The sequence below is a fragment of the Zootoca vivipara genome, chromosome 1 (assembly GCF_963506605.1).
Source record: "Zootoca vivipara chromosome 1, rZooViv1.1, whole genome shotgun sequence".
In the NCBI taxonomy this organism is placed as follows: domain Eukaryota; kingdom Metazoa; phylum Chordata; class Lepidosauria; order Squamata; family Lacertidae; genus Zootoca; species Zootoca vivipara.
This window is the reverse complement of record NC_083276.1, coordinates 49,771,303-49,792,002: the sequence shown is the minus strand read 5'-3', so window position 1 is coordinate 49,792,002 and position 20,700 is coordinate 49,771,303. Positions and strand designations below refer to the sequence as shown.

The following is a 20,700-nucleotide window of genomic DNA, read 5'->3' as shown; positions in this document are numbered from 1 at the left end:
TTGCACACCTGCTACTGCTTGGATCAAATTTACCCAACAAGGCTTAAGAATAGAAAATTTAGTCGTGTCAAAACAACATTTTTGTGAGAATCCCCTGCCAAGGCAGTAAGGATGCCCTACATTCAAGCAAAGCAAGAGAGGGAGAGAGGGAGAGAGAGAGATGAAGCGAGATTTGGGAGGATAGTTCGAAATCATTCACAGAACAATAGCAGCAGTAGCAACAAATGGAATGGCTGTAGGGCGTTTCTGGAAGTATACTAAAAATGTGCCTTCATGATCAGAAATCAAATCTATAAACCAAAAAGATATGCATCCATTTATTCATTTACCCAGGAAATCTTGTCAGTAAATATAATTCCAGTTTTCATGTTATAACTAGGGACTGTAAGGGGTAAAATGTGTTCTACAGTGGAAGCGCAGGGACCAGGAAACATAGTAAAGAGGTGAGACTTAAAATGATGGGGAAGGTATGACCTCCTGCCTGCTAGAAACGCTATCCACACTTTTGGTTTATTATTATTATTATTTTTAAAAACCTATGACTTTAACCTTTTCTCAGGAGCCATGAGGTCTAAAAACTTGCTGGACTTGAATGCTAAACTTCCTGATTTTATGTTCAGTGCCATATTTAACATTTATTAAACTGACCCTCTAGACTAGAGTTTGCTTTGCATTGCTTCAGTCTCAAGAAGCCCAAACAGTTGATACTGAAGGCGTACCTTTTTTAAAACAAAACAAAACAAAACAAAAAACATTCACCTCCAAGAATCCTCTGAGATACACTAAATTATGAATGGGAGATGTCTCCTCTGGATCATATTAATAATTGGTAGTAGAGAGCATGGCTGCTTCTCAGATTGTAATCTATACACAGTAGAAGGGATTGCTTTATGGCGGTACTGGACTTCCAGCAACAACTTTTTCTGCTTCTTCTTGCTGTTTGAAGAGTGTCTGTTAATTCCTAATTGCAATCATTTCCAGTCCCCATGCACAGTGATGAAGTGGCAGAATTCAACTTCAAGTAGCTTCTACTCTAGTCAATTTCACTCTGAAAAATTAATATTTTCTTCAACAGCAAGGCACTGCTGAAAGGAGACACAACTGTGTAACTAACACACACACACACACACACACACACACACACACACACACACACACACACACCACTCTTCCTCCCAAAGTTGCCCAGGTAGTAATCTTTAAAGAACTAGTGTAAATGCACATATTCTTGTTTTCCATAGACTTAAGGGAACTATTTCAGAACTACTCCGGGCATTGTATGCAAGACTATGGGCACTATCCAGTTACTGCCTGCAATTTTCACACCACAATGCAAACGTCTATAGCACTGGAGCTGGTCATGCTGCTGGAATCTAATCCCAGCTTCTCCTCAAAACCTGCAAAATGAGGTTGACGATATGTATTTATTTCTCACATTTTTCAGACGCTAAAGATAACTCACAAACATGTTTTTAAATGATGCCATGAAAAGTTTGATACCGATAGGCACTGAATTGACCCAACAAAATAAAATGTGAAAAAGAAGCAAGTCCTTTTACTGAAGCCAGTTGAATTGGTGATGCAAACCTTAAGCTTGCCCAGGGGGAGTGTGTGTGTGTGTGTGTGTGTGTGTGTGTGTGTGTGTGTGTGTGTGTCTATGTGTAAATAAAAATATAAATCGCCTCATTCCGGGCTAGAAAAAGAGTGTTGCATTATTTGACTGTAAGCACCACAGTCCAATTTTATTGCATATATGTTCTACAAAACATGAAGCTTGTTAGTTTACTGGAGAGATTAAAAATCAGAATCTACAAACTGAACAAACCATTTAAACCATGCTGATAACCTAGAATTTCAGCTACTTAAGATGTTAACAATGCTACCACTGCTTACATTGTTTTGATCCCTTGGAATAGCTTAAGCTATTTAGGTCCTATCAAGAGCAGAGAGCTACTTAAAATCTTTAAGCTACTTGAACTGCTCTAAAGCTTTACAGCATATTTTAAATTGTGTTATGTTCTTAAGAGCATCTTAAACTTCAATGTACTCTTTAAGGCTAGGTAGTGTTGAGCCGATTTTAAGTTCCAAGAATGATCAACCCAACCTTAACACTTAAGGCTAACAACTTCAACACTCTTTTTCTTAAAAAAAAAAAAAACCTAGCTCAAAATAGAAGAAAATTATTTGCACAAAGTGAAGTCAATAACATTACAAACTGTAAGAGTAACCCTATACCTTAATAGAATACAAGAGAATAATGTACACAGCTTACAGCTCCCAAGTTATTAACATGATTACTGTACATTCCTGCGTATAAGACTACTTTTTAACCCAAGAAAATCTTCTCATAATTTGGGGGTCGTCTTATACACCGGGTCGTATTTCTTATATTGCAAGTCTATCCCAAACTCTATACTTTAACTGGAAAAGTTGGGGGTCGACTTATATGCCCAGTCGTCTTATGCGCCGGAATATACGGTATATATAAGTAGTAGCAAGATCTTTGAAGTAAGCTGCAATTTGAACCTTAGGTGTCTTCACACACACATATACACTTTCTCTATAACAGAAAGAGACAGTATAGGAAAAATCCCTCCCTTGTGCATCGTCCCAATTGGTGACTAAGATTTGAGTCATGTCACCAGTCATATTACGTTCATTTCCAGTTAGGGGGCTGTTTCTCTTGCCATTCTGTCTCCTACTCAATTGAGCAAATGGAGAAACTGCCTTGTCCCTTATTCCTCTTCTCCACTCAGCCATGTTGTAGAACTACAGCTCTCCTCCCACTACCTGGCTATTCCAGTTGTGTTACCCCAACTTCTAAAATTACATTACAAATCAGCATGTGCTGTCTTCCAATTAAACCTGCAAATTCAGGGATGACATTTTTGGGGAGGAGCTGCTCCAAAAGGCAAAATACCTGTTGCAATCTGACCCTCAAAGAGAAATAATAACATCCTAAGCTGCTTGTTGTGACCAATATGCAAAGCTCCTTTTGGATAAAACAACTTCATTCGCTCAGACAGACTCCACATTAATTACAGAATTGCTTTTGGGTGTTCACACTGTCTCCGACTGACATGTTCATATGGATTTATTTTGGTAACCTTTTGCAGCCTGGGGATGTGAGTAGAGTCCTTAAGAGAGGTAAAAGTGACCACTTGCATACTTGATCCTTGTTCATTCTGGCTCATTAGACTGGCTGAGGTTGGGAGCAGAGGAGACTCTGAATGACCGAGGTTCTTAATGCTCCATTGAGGGGGGGGGGTCTATTCATGTGGTGTAGAAAGCAGAGGCTGATCCAACTACTTATCAGTCGCAAATATGTCATTTTGGGAAGAGATATTCAAGCAAAATGTCATTTTCTTTTATATGTATCCATCCTCCAGCTCTTGCTTCATTTTCATAGTTTATTTTTGTATATTCACTTTCTTGGTCTTCTGGCCCTCTGTTAGTCATTACATCTCATTTCTAATTCTGTTTTCAATTTTTTTTGAAATAATAATAATAATAATAATAATAATAATAATAATAATAATAATATTGCTTATTATTCCTTCTTTATAGCATACATTACCACGTGATATTTGGTGAATTGAATCTTTCCCCTCACCTGTTTGCTAATGTATGACTAAGATGCTATTGTTTTAACTTTGGCATTTTCTTTCCAGTCTATTTTATTTCTGCCAAGTGCCTATTTGCATAGGTTATATCCTCTAATGCAGGGTTGGTTAAGTGGCGACCCTCCAGATAATTGTTGGGCTATAACTCCCAGCAACTGGACAACAACAGTTAGCGATGGTGGGAATTGTAGTCCTGCAACACTCACAGGGCCAAAGGTTCCTCACCCTTGCTCTAATGTGATCTTTAAAAAATTTGTTTTCTAGGTATTCAGTGAACAACATTACAACACCAACTTACAGCTGATCATAATTTAGAATATAAAAAATGTGAGTCACTAAAGCCCTCTCCAGGCATTCTTCATGTTGTGAAGGAAAAAAGGGGGCAAGGGGGCTAGCCATCCTGTAACTCTCCTGTCCACAGAGGCTCCCAGCTTCAGAAGTTCTCCCTCCAACTTGTGGAGGGTGATGAAACAGTAATGAGGAAAGAATTAGTGCACTCATCCCTGCTAACCCCACCTGCCACTCACATGTTTACCAAAAAACAAACAAACCTAAAGAGGGTTTGAGTTTTTCAGAAATTATTGCGAATTTGCCACAAGTGAATAGGCATTACACATTTTATTACCTAAGAAAGAGTTTTGAAAGCTGTTTTGTGTGACTTCATAGTATCTTGGGATAGATGCCTGTAAGAAACGGTCAATATATGCTCCAAATGTGTCCTTTGAATAAACTAACACAGTTTATCTGTACCATCAGGGGAGAAATCCTGGGAGGCTGGGATTTGGACAGCTTGAGAAACCTAGACTGCAGGAACGTGCCCACTTTCTGACAGCAGTAACAAAAGAGCTACTGAGAAAAGAAAAGAAAGAACTACATAGAAGGACTTCAGCTTGCCAAGGTGAAATAAGAATATTCTAAATACTTTAGGGAAAAGGTGAGCTAATAAAAACATCCATTCATTAGTGAAGAAAAGGAAAAAATGACTCAGGTGGCTTTATTTAGCAAAAACAAAAAAGCTAGAGCATCTTGGACAAATAAAGGGAAGAATTTTAATAACAAGAGTTGTCATCAAAAGGAGGTAATCAAATAAACCAAACTTGTATGGTCCCAGCTCCTGCCCACCTAGCAGTTCGAAAGCACATCAAAGTGCAAGTAGATAAATAGGGACCGCTCCGGCGGGAAGGTAAACGGCGTTTCCGTGCGCTGCTCTGGTTCGCCAGAAGCAGCTTTGTCATGCTGGCCACATGACCCGGAAGCTGTCTGCGGACAAACGCCAGCTCCCTTGGCCTATAGAGCGAGATGAGCGCCGCAACCCCAGAGTCGGACACGACTGGACCTGATGGTCAGGGGCCCCTTTACCTTTTACATAACACAAAGGAGAATATTAACAAAGCTGGTAAATGAAATGCATTGGTTTTACCTATTGATTCTGTCATTATATAAAACTGGAAGGATATTCAGAACCACATATGAATAATAACTCCATAAGGAAATGGCAGACAGAATTTGTCAACTGGCAGTCTCCTGGATCTTTTTAGAAAAGTAACCAAATAAGACAAATAAGAGAAAAAGAGATCCATTAACATCTAAAAGGAGAATGAATAACCAGAAAGATTTATATGTTTGTTTGTTTGTTTGTTTGTTTGGATATACAGATATGAAAGTATTGATATGTTAATATTATTAATATACACTACCAAGTACCAAATATACTCAGAGAAGTCCTTGGCATACTCAGAGAAAGCTGCTCAATATGTAACTATTGTATGTGGATGCTCTTCAGCACACTGAAATGATTTAAGATCCGCAAAGACTCCAGGGTTTTATATTCAACATGACAAGCAGACTGGACTGCTAAGTTTCCCATTTACTTCTACATTGAAAATATCTGAGCTGTCTAGCTACAAGCAATGAGCATCACATTAGTCAATACTTTAACATATCCCAGGGGTACAGAAAGCAGCAAGCAAAATAATTCACATACACACTGTACAAGAAGCTTGCAGCTATTAAATAAGCTGATCCTAAATCCATAAACATGTAGGAAAGGTACCACAGGAATGCAAAGGCAAAATTTCATTCTGTTAAATGCCTGTGTCCACTTTAATAAAAGTAATTATGCCATAAAATTCTCCCATTTTGTGTTCTGTCAGCAAAGACAAACATACTAATGCTTGGTCAAACCTTCTATTGTCATGGTAATTTTGAAAATAAGGATTCAATCTATGGGATCTCTAAGCAATTTGTTGAGTAGGATGGCTAACCTATCTCAGCTAAGATTGAGACCACTACAGAACCCCCATCTATCCTTCAACAGTCACCTTGGCCAAGAATGATTACACTTAAAAGGTAAACAATGCATCAGGGTCTCTAATGACTGGAAAGGCTGGCAGGTAAACGGTGTTAGGCACCAGACACACATGACAGCTAGATACATTGGGGCTATATACCCAAAACTAGGTGAAAAATAAGCTGCCCTCACACAATGATGGGTGGTTATGAAGAAATGAAGTGGCACAGAAAAGCAATCTCAGGATCATAGTATAATTGTATTTTAAATTACATTTTTTACATTTGTGCTTATGATAATTCTATATTCTATATCATGCATATTAATATAATGTTCAGATCACTGACACCAGCCCATAAGCTAGGATTATTCTTTTCAGCTTAGCCAACAACACATGGGGGAAATCCAATCTTTGGCTGAAAACTTTACAAACATGAAATAAATAATGATTACTCCTCTCTTTAGAGTCACTTCACGATAATTAGATATATTTCCTTACTGCCCTTCGGGGAATATATGTGCACATCTAAGTACAATTAGAGAACCATTTTTACTTAGTCTCCTGTTCACAAAACATCTTACAGATAGAAATAAAAGAGGGACCTGGTGCAAAGGACAGGCAAGGGTTCATTAAAAGGATGAGAGCCTTGGGCATTAATTTGGGGTACACCAAGCCTTGTTATTAGCTGTATATTAGCTGCTTCCACAAATGAGAGGGCATTTTCTGTGGTTGCAGCCTAACTTTGGAATAAACTAAGGAGGCACCCTGCCACCAACATTACAAATTTTTCACTGCTATTTGCCCATGCATTTTTGATTATTGATGGTTCTGAGGAATTGCATATTTTTATTCCATTTTGGGTTCACGAACAGTTGGACACGACTAAACAACTAAACAACAACAACATCATTCCATTTTTAAGCTTTTTGGGGTTTTATCTTGTATTTTGTTATTTGCCAGTTTTAAATTGTATCTTTATGCTGTGTGAATCTTATTCATACTTCTGTATGCTAACCTGGAGTCCTTGGTTAAAAAATATATATAATTCTAAATCAATATAACCACCAAGTAGCCCACACAGCAATAAACAAACAACTTTGACGCCACAATGTACAAGTTACAAATGGATTAATGAAGTTCTTTTAATCACACTCAATTCCTTTCCTTTCTCCCTCCCCCTCCCTCCCCCATGGTACTTCTTTTGTATATTTAGGCTATTGGAAGAAATCAACTTCCTGTGCAATCTCATACATTTTTCTATTAGACATTATGACAGAGGAAGCTAGATGTACAGCAGACATGTACATCGAGGCTTTGTTACATCGAACCATATTATCTATTATCTGACACCATAATATTGTACATTCCTCTTGCTAGCCAGTGATGAGAATGGATGGTGAGGAAATAAGGATTGTTGGTAACAGGACAGAGGGGGTAATTAAACATGTGACTGCTGTTTCCTACAGCAGCTGCATGTTTAGCATGAAGTTTTGTTTGGGTCATAGAAAACAGACATCCACACATGAGCAACAAATGTGATTCCAGATAAATGAATGTCAACTTTTCAAAGGTGCCATGAAAAAATGTGTTCAATGAAGACAGGTCAAACGAAATAAATGACTAACATGGTGACCCAAAATTTAGGGAACTTGGGGCGTGTGATTTGCATTGTACTGAATACTACATACATATTGGGGCTTCTTTCCTATTAGAAGTCATGTTTAAGCCCAGGGACAAAGATGTGAGAAAATATAGAAGCCTAAATGAACATTCCTCCAGTTAACTTACTCATTTACCATTTAAAAGCTGCTGCCTCTTAACAATCAAAGAAGAAAAGTTAATTTCATAGCTATATTATGAGTCACCTGGGTAAGAGAAGGGTACAGTATTATCAAATGCAAAAGGAAGAAAAAACAGGGTGGCTGACACAAGTTTTGGAAAGCTACGGTATATTATACCTGCTAGGTATATTATATTTGCTCAATGGTTCCTGCTTTTCATAGACTTCAAATATTCAAGTTAATATGAAGTTATGGTAATGTTAAAGGAGGAAACAAACACAATAGTTATCATGGGGGAAATTAATCACTGAAAGTTTCGTTATAATTGAGGATGAACTGCTGATAGAAAATTCCTACAAACTAAGGGTAAGAAGGCCCTCAGGCTCTAAACCAAGCACTTACTCCGGTCGGCAAATCACCAGGTCCCCCTTATTGGTGCCATATGCCAATCCCAAGCCTGGTTCAGGCAGCCAGCGAGCAGAATTTATGCTGACGTGTCTCCTTTGGTCAGCAGGCATTGGGTACAAGACGTTGAATACTCTCTGAAAGGGAAACACACACACACACATTAATGCTTCAAACAGGTAACAGCAAGTTACCAAAAGCCCAAAATTATCTTAGCAATTCAGGAACAAGGACAATAAATATTAAACAACCTGAATAAAAAGTTAACCAAACAGCAGTCTTTCTAGAATGGGGACAGGGACTGCAAGATGCCGTTGGGGTAAGAAGATGGGAAGAGCTGGATCAGGTTAATGGTCAAGCATCCTTTTTCTCACAGGGGCCAGCCATAAGTTAACCATGTGACATACTACTTGTATTGGGAAGTTTTTAATGTTTGATGCTTTATTATGTTTTATATATTCTGTAAGCTGTCCAGAGTGGCTGGAGAAACCCAGCCAGATGGGTGGGGTATAAATAACAACAACAACAACAACAACAACAACAACAACAACAACAACAACACATGTAGGATGCAGAACTTTAGTGATGTATGCAGTTCACTACTGCACAACAATGCAGAGGTTAGAATGCACCAGCAGAATGAGACAGCAGAGAATACAATACTGCTGGCCAGAAATAAGGAGAGGTGTTCAAAGCAATAGCAAATTGCAGTATAAGCATTGTGACAGTTGATATCCTATCTTGATGAACCCTCTCACCACTGCTTCCCATCCACCCTCTGATCCTCTAGGAATCTCTTTTGCAATATATCTTCTACTATACCTACCACGGTGAGCTTGTAGGTCAACATTTATTGTCTATAGAATTATAGCAACAACAATGACACATTGATAATGTTGCACACCAACAAAAGGCAACCCTACTAGAATATTAAGTGACTCTTCCCAAATGTTTCTGCCAAAAGAAATTCATCAGTGCTCTTTGGCCTTTTATTTTGCTCAGCAGAGTAAGAGTCATTCAGTGTCAATTGAGCTGCTGTCTAGTCCCTGGTGTTCTCTACAATACTTACACAATCTCAGCATATTTGCCCTATTCTTTTCTTCTTTTGACTAGGTAGTGAAGAATCCTATGTATACTGATAGCACCAGTTGCCATGGAGATTATGTTATGCACTCCAATTTTAATGGGGTTATGATAGCAGAAAGGCATTTATAAGAGCAAAGCAGCACTTATTCAGAAAGCAAGCATTGTTTGAAGTGTGATAGAATGAAAAGAACACACCCCATGATTATACTGCAAACCTATTTCATAAACAGTTTCTCCTGGGCAATTGCCTCTTGTTAAGGAACAGTAGCTAGCAGATCTGGTTTCCAAGGCTTTCCTCCACGTCTTGCATTTGCTATACTACACACTCACTGGCCTTGTTCACATGTCACCTAAACCATACTGAATGGATTTACTGTGATCATGTCTGTACAATCTGTGTTTATCCTCTTTGCTAGTATGAGGAAAAAGCAAACCATTGTTTTCAGTTTAGTGTTAAGCCTCAACCAGAGATGATGCTTTCTCAAGTTCCCAAAGCATGATCTGTAGCTAAGGTTGTGTCTCGTCTTACTGACTTAAGTTTTTGGGAGCAAAAGAATACATAATCCCTAACTGACTGTAACACTAAGTCAGGGATCATGGCTTATTTCCTCTGCAGGGAAGTGGGAAACAGATATACAGACTAGAAGAGCATTATCACAGTACATCAATAACTGTAGTTTACTCAAATATGCAAACTGGGTGTTTGTTGCACTGTTAATTGCTGTACACCTTCCTTCAATCGAAGACCTCAGGTTTCTCAAGAACATTTATCTGGGTTCATGCTTTAGGTTAGTGGCCTACTAACATATATAAACACCTACTCACAGGCTGGCATACTTAAATTTAACAACTGTGTTCCCTAACAGTATGCACGTTTTTAAAAAAAACACCAAACTGAATGATTTCACTTGCATGCATATAAAAGTTACCAACAACTTCTTATTTGCAGAGATGGGTTGAAGGGGTGCTTAACTTTCCTACTTTTCCCACATTACCAGCAGCATGATAGCAGCGCACACCCCACACCCTTACCCCCTCCCTCCCTTTCCCCATTGTGGCTTAATACACTCACTTTACTAATATAGGGATTGATAACTGCAATACTTCGTAAGACTATATCGTACACTCTTGCTATACTCCTGGTCACAAAACTATACAAAGTTTGTAACACACTTCAGAACTCCCAACCAGATTGATTTCGTAGTAAAACAGTATGGTATAATGAGCTCTAAGTGTTCCTGTCCATCTAGGTTTGACTAGCAGTCATGTTCCATGATGGCAGCTGAACTATCCTTCTCCTGTCCTAGCAGTCTGCTGGCGTTAAATGCAGGCAAAACAAATGCTTTCCGTGGAGCTATAAGGGAGTTGATGGGATAGAATAGCTGGTGACAAAGGCAGAAAGAAGAGAACAGTGATAGATGGCAGAGGACAGTGTGACATGGTCAGTGAAAGAGAAAATGAAGGGGCAAGTAAGTTGGAAATGGAACAACAATTCTCCATGTGCACTTTATGTGATAAGCTGGTTAAAGTATTCCACCAATGAGTTTGAAGCTTGGAGGCCATGGACAGTTTTTTCTCTCTTGTCCACTGTGCCTCCATGCACTAGTGCTTTTTGACACAGCAGTTGTCAGGGATGAGCCAGAGGTTTCAAGTTTCCCAGAGGGAGGGGGATACGTAGGCGTGGAAGAAGGAGGAGGTGTGTCGGAGGGGGATGAGGAGAGAGTTATTTAAGTCAGTCTAGACTAGAGGAACAGGCAGGGAGTGATATAGAGCCAGGAAATTCACAGGAGCAACTAAGGTTAAGTTCCAGTTCAGAATCGGGGTGGGAGGTGGGGTTTAAGCCAGCTCTCACGAGGCATGAGGAGGGGTGAAAGACAGAGCGAGAGGGTTCACCATTTTCTGGCTTGCTGGCAGGGCAAATGCAGACCTCAGCAGAGATCTGAACTGAGTGACTCTGATGAATTATCATTATGTGCTAATGACCGCTTGTAAATACTGTAAATAAAGACTATAAAATCTTGTGGTGATCGTGTGAAGAGAGGAAGCCCGTCAGCCCTGACAGCAGTCATAGTGCCACTAGAAATGTATGTCTCAGATTATTCCTAATAATCATTGTTATCACTTGCCACTTAAAGCAAAATTTGAAGGCAGGCACTGAAGTCTGTGAAGAGAAAGATATAGACTCGGGGGGGGGGGGAGTGATGTTAGCAATAGAGTAAGCATTGGTCTTTTCTCCTAGCTGGAGAGAAATTTCAAATGCACTGTGCACTTCAGGATAGCTAAAAGTGGAACTATGCAGCCACGTATAGGTAATGGTGACCTCAAGATGTTTAAGAACAAGACACCATGACTCAGCTTTTTCAAAAATAGTACTTTCTGTTTTACACAGGCTAGAAATTTTCAGTTCTTTTCTTCATTTACTCATTCTGCTATGGACTTCTGCCCAGATGAATATATACCACTATGTCATCAATAAAGGACTGTCATTTTTTTTCCAGTAAAATGACCGTTTTTGCTAGCCTATTATAAGATTAGTGGCTGTTGGAACAATTTGCTAGAGATCAGCAGTAGCTTGGAGCAGAATCCTGTTTGGCTCAGTTCCTATTTCTATCTGAACTAGCTGCCAAATATTCATCCATCTCCTGTCATTCAATGGCAGGATCTTCAAGATTTCTGCTGCGTTTCCTCTTTGATCTGCCCTCCACCCCCGCAATGAACACAACCTATTGTCTAGGTTAATTCTATTTTCTAGATTCAATTGCTTTCCGATTTTAAGTTTCAGGAATTGCTTGTGCAATTGGGCTACTGGGAGAAACAGGCAAGAAAGTGAACCAATGAGACACTCAGTCACAAGCCAAGTACATTTCCCAGTGGAAGTTACATTGTGTGTCTGTTCCCCTGAAAACCAGTCCTTGTCAATTTCCTTCTAACTGCTTGCTAGTCAGTTAAAAATACCTCCTTAAATGATTATTTCCCTGCTCTTAAGAGATACCATGTGGTGCCTCCTAAAGCACCCTCAGAGATAGCTTAATGAGTGACTCAACAGTTGGCAGGTCAGCAATAAACTATGATTTTTAAAAAGTAGGACAAAAAAAACAACTACGGCAGTGCTTTAGCTGTATTTGTTGTGGAGTCCATACACATATTAGAGAATAAATGAGCACATAGCTCTATAGCATATATTCGTAAAACATTCTGAGCAACTATTAGCATTCTCGGGGCTGTGCCGTTTCAGTTGTTTTGGGCAAATAATGCACCCATCCATTTTATATTTGAAGTTGGCTTTGTCACATCTTATTGATTTTCTAAGGATTAATTTCAGACTGAAATCCACTTCATTCAAACCATGCTTCCTAAGGACAAAATGAATATACATTATACTGAAGGCTTGAATCTAGTTATAATTTCTTATGATACCTGGGCCACTTTCTTGGGATGCTCTAAATCCAGGACTCACTCTGGTGCTTAGGATGGTTAGCATGCCTATAAATTTGGACATAGCCTCCTAGCCAATGATTTGTGGAGTAGGGGCATCTGCTGAACAGGGTGTCTATCTGTCTGTCTGTCCTAAAGCCCCAGAAAGCTGTCTACTAGATTCAGCACCTCTCTCCAAAATCTTCCAGATGGACTACCTATGATTCAACATAAACAAGCCAACAGCCACAAATACGGAGTTTCTCAACGGTACCTTTCTCAATATGAATTTAGTTTCATTTGACTGCATTTAATAAGATTGATTAGTATCTTGTAAATGAGTAGTACCTCCATTACAGCAAAAAATTATACTAGAATTTCAAGCGGAATAAAGGCAAGTGTTCCTTGAAGCCTCATTATCTGTCTTCTTTCTCTCTTTCTTGCTTTAACTTATTCATAGATTCTGCCATCACCCCACTTCTTATAAACACAAAATAAAGGGGGGGATCTGTTTCACTATTCTTTCTTTGCGCAAATAAATTTGCTCCTTTTAAAACTCCTTTGAGATATAACAGGGTCCTTGTTGGGATTTAGAAGCTTTCTGCATTGGCATGGCACATAATTTAACCCATAGGCAGGACGATGGTGGTAAACAATGTTCAACTGGGTTTAAAAGCAGGGAATTTATTATGCTTTTCATGGTGCCCCCCAAAAAGCATGTGAGACCATATATGAATGCTTTCCCCAAGTGTTCTTCCAATCTGAACAAGCTGAAAGCAACCAGGGCTATGTACATTTAGGTTGCCTGAAAAATCTTCCCATTCTCCAGCACAGGGGTAGCAAACCTTTTTCAACCTGAGGGATGCATTTATGATCAGACAGCCTTCCATGGTCACATGCCAGTGGTTGGTGCAGCAAATGTATATCCACATGCATATACTGTACTCTCTTCTCTCTCTTTCTCAGATACACAGTCATACACACATAAACATGCAGGTAGACAAAAGTGCACACATAGTGTTTCCAGCCTTTTCTACCCCATTGCTAGGATGGTGGCAGCAGCTGGAAATGTTGGGGTGTTGTTGTTTTTTTACATTACACAGATCATTTTGTGCAAAGGGAACAGGCAACATATCTCCCCACCCTATCTCTAGCACCTTGAGCTCCTTAGAGGAAAATATAAATATACAGTATTGAGAAATTGTTCTTATTTTATTTTTAAGGGTGAGAAACATTCAGATTCTGAGACAATGTTATATGCAGGCTATTTCACAGGTGGCTAAGTGTTCATGGTCATTTCTTCCCAACTTTCTTCCTCCTGCTGTCTGCGTAGTTCTGATCAAATTACCTTAAGCTTGAGCATTTGTTGCAGCTTAGCTGTAGCAAATCCTCTTTTATTAATAGAAGAGAAAATTTTACATTCATTCCTCTTGGAAAATAAATAAATAAAAATAAACCAATTCTAAAAAATAAATTACAGCACTACAGAAATAATAATTATAGTAACTAATTCTTCAGTTCACTTCTGAATTTTCTCTAAGGATATACTATGAAAACATAGATCATCCTTCCTATATCACCTTCCTATGCAAATATCCGACTCTCAATATTAAGCAAACAGGATATTGTGCAAGGTATAAAGCAGCAGCTCTCCAAAGGTCTTTTACAGACCTGCTATCTGACCTTATTTTCATTAACTGGAGATGCAGGGAAGTGAAGCTGGGATGTTCTACATGCAAAGCATATAGTATATCATATACACTCAGGTAGTCCTATAAAATATACCATTGTATTCTAGCAGTTCGAAAGCACGTCAAAATGCAAGTAGATAAATAGGAACCGCTACAGCGGGAAGGTAAACGGCGTTTCCATGTGCTGCTCTGGTTCGCCAGAAGTGGCTTTGTCATGCTGGCCACATGACCTGGAAGCTATACGCCGGCTCCCTCGGCCAATAATGCGAGATGAGCGCGCAACCCCAGAGTCGGTCACGACTGGACCTAATGGTCAGGGGTCCCTTTACCTTTACCTATTCTAGAATAATCATGCTAGCTTGTGGCTGCAAGACACAGACTTATAGCACCTTACAGGATAGCACTTTTATAATTTAGACATATTAAGCTGCCTTAGGTTAGACCATTTGGTCCACCTAATTCACACTAATGGGAAGCAGTAGGGAAGCATCTCTGTGGTCTCAGGCAGAAAGAGACCTTTCCCTGCCCTGCTATGGCAGATGTCAAATATTGAAAATGGAACCTTCTGCGCACAGACCACATACTCTATGATAAAAGTCTCTCACACCGCCCAAATGATCATGGCATGCATTTCATAGGAAGGGGTTTACTATATCTCTTGATATGTGTCATTCTAAAATCCAGTTGCTTTCAGCGCTTGAAATGTTTTTGGGTTGAATTCAACACTGCACTATGTTGATCGTTCTGCAGGGCAAGCATTTCTGGGGGTTCTCCTGCCTCCCCCCCAGCCTGGACTTAAACTTGCGCAATGGTGCTCCCCTGCCCCCATTGTATATCAAAATGGGTTCTGGGGAGAGTTTTAAAAGAATCCACTACCCTGGAACAGCACACAGGGGGAGGAAAGAGGGGGCTGCTCCATTTGGCAAGCTGAAATGCTTGCTCTGAGGGAACAACTAGAAGGGCTTCACATTGAATTCCTCCCAAATACTTCACAAATTATTTTTCTTGCCTAGCTTTTCCTGAGCTACAATTGGGGAACACCCAACAACCACTGGCAAAACAGTTGTTGGGGCAGATCCTGAGCTCTCTTTGCCTCCCTGGGCCACTTTAACTGGTGGACAGGGTTGTCCTGACTGTCAAGTGACTCAACTTCAAAGGAAAGGATCAGCAGCACATTCCTTTGCAGCCTGGGCCTGAGTTCAAGCAGTCACTTCAAAGGAAAAAAAACCTTCCTTTGGTTTGATCTTAAGATGGACTTGTCTTTGGCACCAAACTTAAAAGGTGCCAAATGCAACTCCTACTTGCCAGGGAACAACTGGACGTGCATGTTAAGGCTCCCAACTGCACATTTTAAACTTCCACAAACCTGGTGTCACAGATGATATCAGGTGTGGGGCAAATAGGCATGGTTTGGTGAAAACAAACTGACAGGCCAAATTAGTTCCCCTGCCAGGCCAATTTGGCCTGTGGGCTGGAGGTTCCCCATTGCTACATTAAGTTAAAATACTTTAACCTGAATTGAATCAGGACATGGTGTTTGGCCTTTCAGATAAATTCAGTTCCAACAATAGAGTACATCTGTGCCAAGATTAGCTGCAAGTTTGACTTCCTATATTTATACCTCAACCCCTTTCAACGCTTCATGCAGGGAGCAATTTAAAGCCTATTACAACACACTAAAACTCTAACCTTCCTGCAAGCTTAACCCTAGTACTGAAATCCAGCCCCAAAGAATTACATCTTACAATATTTTTTTCTGAAAGATGCTCAGGATTCCGGCAATTTCAAAGGGAAGGAAGCTCTGTAACTGAGTACGGAAAACAGAAGAAGCAAACTAGTCCAAATCCCTCTTTGCACCCTGCCCGAATATAACAAAATATGGTCTCTCAGTTATCCCACCAACAGCCAACACATTTCAGACCTACATGACTTATTTCATGACTGTAGAATTTAAACCTCATAAAATACAAATAATGAATGTGCAATAGACCCAAAATCCCCCTACATGCCAAAACCACATTGTGGCCCCACCAAATGATTGGCTTACCTATTCAGGCTATAGTACCATGATCAACAAGCAAACATTTGAAAAACAACCTTAATTAATATTGCGGTTTTATTACAAAGCTTGAAAGTACACAGTTACATTCAAAACTCATCAGTTAAGAAGGTATGCCAATTATCAATTTATGCACTTTTATTGTTGAGCTCAAAGGTGATCATTAAAAAATAAACTGCAGTTTTATTGTGTTCCCAATTGTTTGTCAGGTCTTTGATTACAAAGTGACAGAGGGAAATTAATGAAGCAGGAAAAAAACTTCAGAGAAACACTTGATACCATGAAAACTAGAAACGTCATTCAAATTTCCCCGGACTTGAAACAGTCACAAACATGAGATTTTAATAAATGAGCCAACAAACAGAAACAGAGGTCCCTAAATTTGGAACCAATTGTATTTAACTTTTTAGTTCATCATACGTACAAAGAGGAAGAGGAACATTATATTAGTGGAAGTAAATACTCTTAACATTTTTAAAGAATAGACAGTACTAGGCTGGAAAAGACCAGAAGCCAAATGTATACTGGTAGTGGTGGGGAACTAATACAGTGGTACTTCGAGTTACAAACGCCTCAGGTTACAAACGCTTCAGGTTACAAACTCCGCTAACCTGTAAGTTACCTCGAGTTGAGAACTTTGCCCCAGGATGAGAACGGAAATTGTGTGCCAGCCGTGCAGCAGAGACCCCATTAGCGAAAGCACGCCTCTAGTTAAGAACAGTTTCAGGTTAAGAATGGACCTCCGGAACGAATTAAGTTCATAACTAGGAGTACCACTGTATGTTACTTCCTAATCAAATTCTCATGTAACCTTTAGAGCAAGAGATAAAGAACAAATCCACATTACCATTAGACTTGAAGGAGTTAGCATGAAGGTGCACACAACATTGTTTAAGTGTGGTTTCCCAAAGCATAATCAGGTATTACAGCAGATTAACTGGAGTTCCACAAGTATAGTCTGATTATCTGTTCAAAAAGGTCTGGAGGAAAGAATGAGCAGCACAACTTCCACAGTTACAGTGGTACCTTGGTTTAAGTACACAATTGGTTCCGGAAGTCTGTACTTAACCTGAAGCGTACTTAACCTGAAGCGAACTTTCCCATTGAAAGTAATGGAAAGTGGATTAATCCGTTCCAGACGGGTCCACGGAGTACTTAAACTGAAAGTATTCAAACCGAAGCGTACTTAAACCGAGGTATGACTGTAATTGTAAACTGGTGTGGGTATTAGTATGTGCATACTAATTAAATTTTTGAGACATGCCAGAAACAAGAAGCTCTCAAGAGAGATTGAAAGTGACCAATAAAATTGAATGCTAAACTCATAATAAAAATGAAACTAGATAAGAATCAATGAAAAAAACCTCAAAATGATAATTGAGGCTGAATACAACAGGTTATTTGAATAATTAATCTACGGGAATCATGCTCGTCACAGATCTACAAAGAGATTAATTTATAGTAAAGTCTGTGAAGACAATTTTCACTGAATAATCTTATCTTCAGGTTGCTCCTCTAAAATTATTCCACAATACGTGAGTTAGGATGTTAGGATCTTATCTATACTTACATGGAAAAGATCATAAGATTAATGAAATCAAATAGCTGGAAATGGGAAAGCTACTTCGAGGTTCAAATAACAGTCACAAGCAGCAGTTTCTTCCTTGGCAACAACACTGAGATCTGCCCCAGACTTTGTTAAATCATTAAGCGAGCATTTCTAAAGTACTAATTTCTCTGCATTTTTAACAGTTTGCAAACTTACAATAGAACCAAGAGTGAAATCTAAGCAGTTAACCAGAACGTAAGAAGCTGGTATGTTCTCTGCATTTCCCCAAAGAGCTAAATTTATGGTAGGAACAATGCTGCTAAAATAGATGAAAAGTTCAGAAGAGACATTGAGCACTAGGGAAAAACGTTTTTTCTTGCTTTATCAGTTATGCAATTCTAATTCTGGAATCTATTCCGAAATGTGCAGCTGCCAGCCAGCCGGAGGTCAGAACTAGACTGAGATTAAAATAGGGGTAATTTTTGGGAAACCACTGCAAAAGTAGACAAAGTATATATTTGTTGAGGAAGCACTGTTCCGAATTCTCTTTCTGCCTTCAGTGACTTCATCACATTCCTGACTGGCCAACATGACAAGTCCAGGAATCACTGTCCTTGCTTAAAATCAGCTTGTTTTCCACTCAATGGCAACAAGCTGGGCTCACCTTTTAACACTTTTAAGGATGGCTGAATGTGAGTTTTCCCCTCCGTAATTGATGCTGTAGTCTTTTAACCTTTCTGTTTTATTCTTTATTTTAAATATAATTATATGTTTATTTTTATTGTACCTTGTCCTTTGATTTTTTATGAACAGTGGGTAATAAATATTTATAACAAATTAACAGGATATAGTCAAATCTGGTTATGAAGCACTGTGAAATCATACACATGACTGATCAGGATCAGCCTGAAAAGGAGAAAAGCCAAAGCAATGGCTGATTTTGAGTAAGCAACAACCTGGTCCTCACATAATGCCACCCCAAGGTATGTCTTTGTGTGAATAAGGAGCATGCTAGTGCCCAGTTAAAAAAATCAGTCACTTCACTTCTCTCCTCCTTCTCCTGTGCTACCCAAACCTAAACCACAGTTTGGCTGAGTGTTACGTTCAAACTCAGGCTTCTCATTTGTCTTAATCCAAACAAGCCACAAACTTTAACCAAAGTTTGGTTCTTATATCATTTTGTGGGGGGTGGGGGAAAAGGACAAGAAACTTGGGTTCAAACATAACATTAAACTTGGCTTAGCATTATGTGTGAATGAGGCCACTGACAGAAAGGGCTCTTCCTTTCTCTCTCAAAAAAAGTGAACACTAAATAACTAAGATGTTTCAGGAACTATTTCAGTCCACCCCCTACCAGGGTCTTTGTTGTTGTTGTTTAGTTGTTTAGTCGTGTCCGACTCTTCGTGACCCCATGGACCATAGCACGCCAGGCACTCCTGTCTTGCACTGCCTCCCGCAGTTTGGTCAAACTCATGTTCGTAGCTTCGAGAACACTGTCCAACCATCTCGTCCTCTGTCGTCCCCTTCTCCTAGTGCCCTCAATCTTTCCCAACATCAGGGTCTTTTCCAGGGAGTCTTCTCTTCTCATGAGGTGGCCAAAGTATTGGAGCCTAAGCTTCACGATCTGTCCTTCCAGTGAGCACTCAGGGCTGATTTCCTTAAGAATGGATAGGTTTGATCTTCTTGCAGTCCATGGGACTCTCAAGAGGGTCTTTATTTAATCTAAATGGGTTAAATTTCCTTTCCCAGGTTGCAATCTGTTCTCTTCTGGTTTTTCAGGGACTGGTGATGAACACTTGATTTAGGCAAGTCTTTAGTTCGGAATAATGCCACACATCCGAAGCAATATGTACCGTATTTTTCTGTGTATTGGACGCCCCCATGTATAGGATGCCCCCTATTTTGGGGGACTCCAAATTAAGAAAATGGTGGGAAATTGCCCTGACTTGTTGAATTTTTTGGGGGGGGGGATTGCCCAGGGGCTAACAGCCCTACGCATCTAACAGGCTGCCTATCAGCTGTTCCCTTGCTGGCAACTGTCTGTAGGGCGGGCAGAGTGGGAGGAGTCAAGCAGACTGAGAATGCCCCACGGGAAAGGCACGTTGGGAAGAGATATCTTCGATTGCCGCGCCCAACTGGAGAGGCAGCGCCTTTCCTGCGGGGCATTCTCAATCTGCTTGCCTCCTCCCACTCTGCCCACCCTAACTGTTTTTGTGTGCAGGGGAATATACTGTGTATATACAAGCATTAACACACAACATTCTTATTCTTTCTCAACTTATCTTTGAGGAGTCACTTGTATATTCCTGGAGACGCTGTTTAATCCCCAGGTCAAAATGATAATGCATGCCTGGGCTGATTAACCCATAAATAATATAGGAAACTTTGTTCAGAATAGCATTTTAAAAGTTCAGGCAATTCCCAATTTAATCAATTGGTCTGTTCAGAGAAGAGCTGTAGTTAGATTTACAGCTTCCTTTATCTAAAGAGCTCAGGGCAAGTAGCAATTATATTGAGATGTGGTTCCCTGACACTGAAGGGCTCACAATCTATGTTTACTGGTTCCCAGATGATGAAAGCAACATTGGTTGCAAATAGGAAATCTTAAAGCAGATAATACCCTTCTAATTTATGTTCGGACTAAATAAATATTATTCATTTATAAATCACATTATATATTCAGAAGTGGATTTTTTTCTATTTTACTGAAGGATAACTAAGGCTGAATGATAATGATTTATCAAATGCCATTGAGTAATCCATGGTCAAGATGGATTCCTTGCTCTATAATTGCCCCCATT

General features: G+C 39.6%; 1 protein-coding gene across 6 annotated transcripts in view; it reads right to left on the bottom strand.

Moving 5' to 3' along the window:
* The window catches only part of AMBRA1 (autophagy and beclin 1 regulator 1), a 148,257-nt gene that overhangs the window by 24,439 nt on the left and 103,118 nt on the right, over positions 1 to 20,700 (bottom strand). For all 6 annotated transcript variants that reach the window (XM_035115335.2, XM_035115345.2, XM_035115325.2 and 3 more), the window contains one exon: positions 8,098 to 8,237. In XM_035115335.2, coding sequence (XP_034971226.1) covers positions 8,098 to 8,237 — 140 coding nt within the window. The remainder of the gene's footprint in view (positions 1 to 8,097; positions 8,238 to 20,700) is intronic.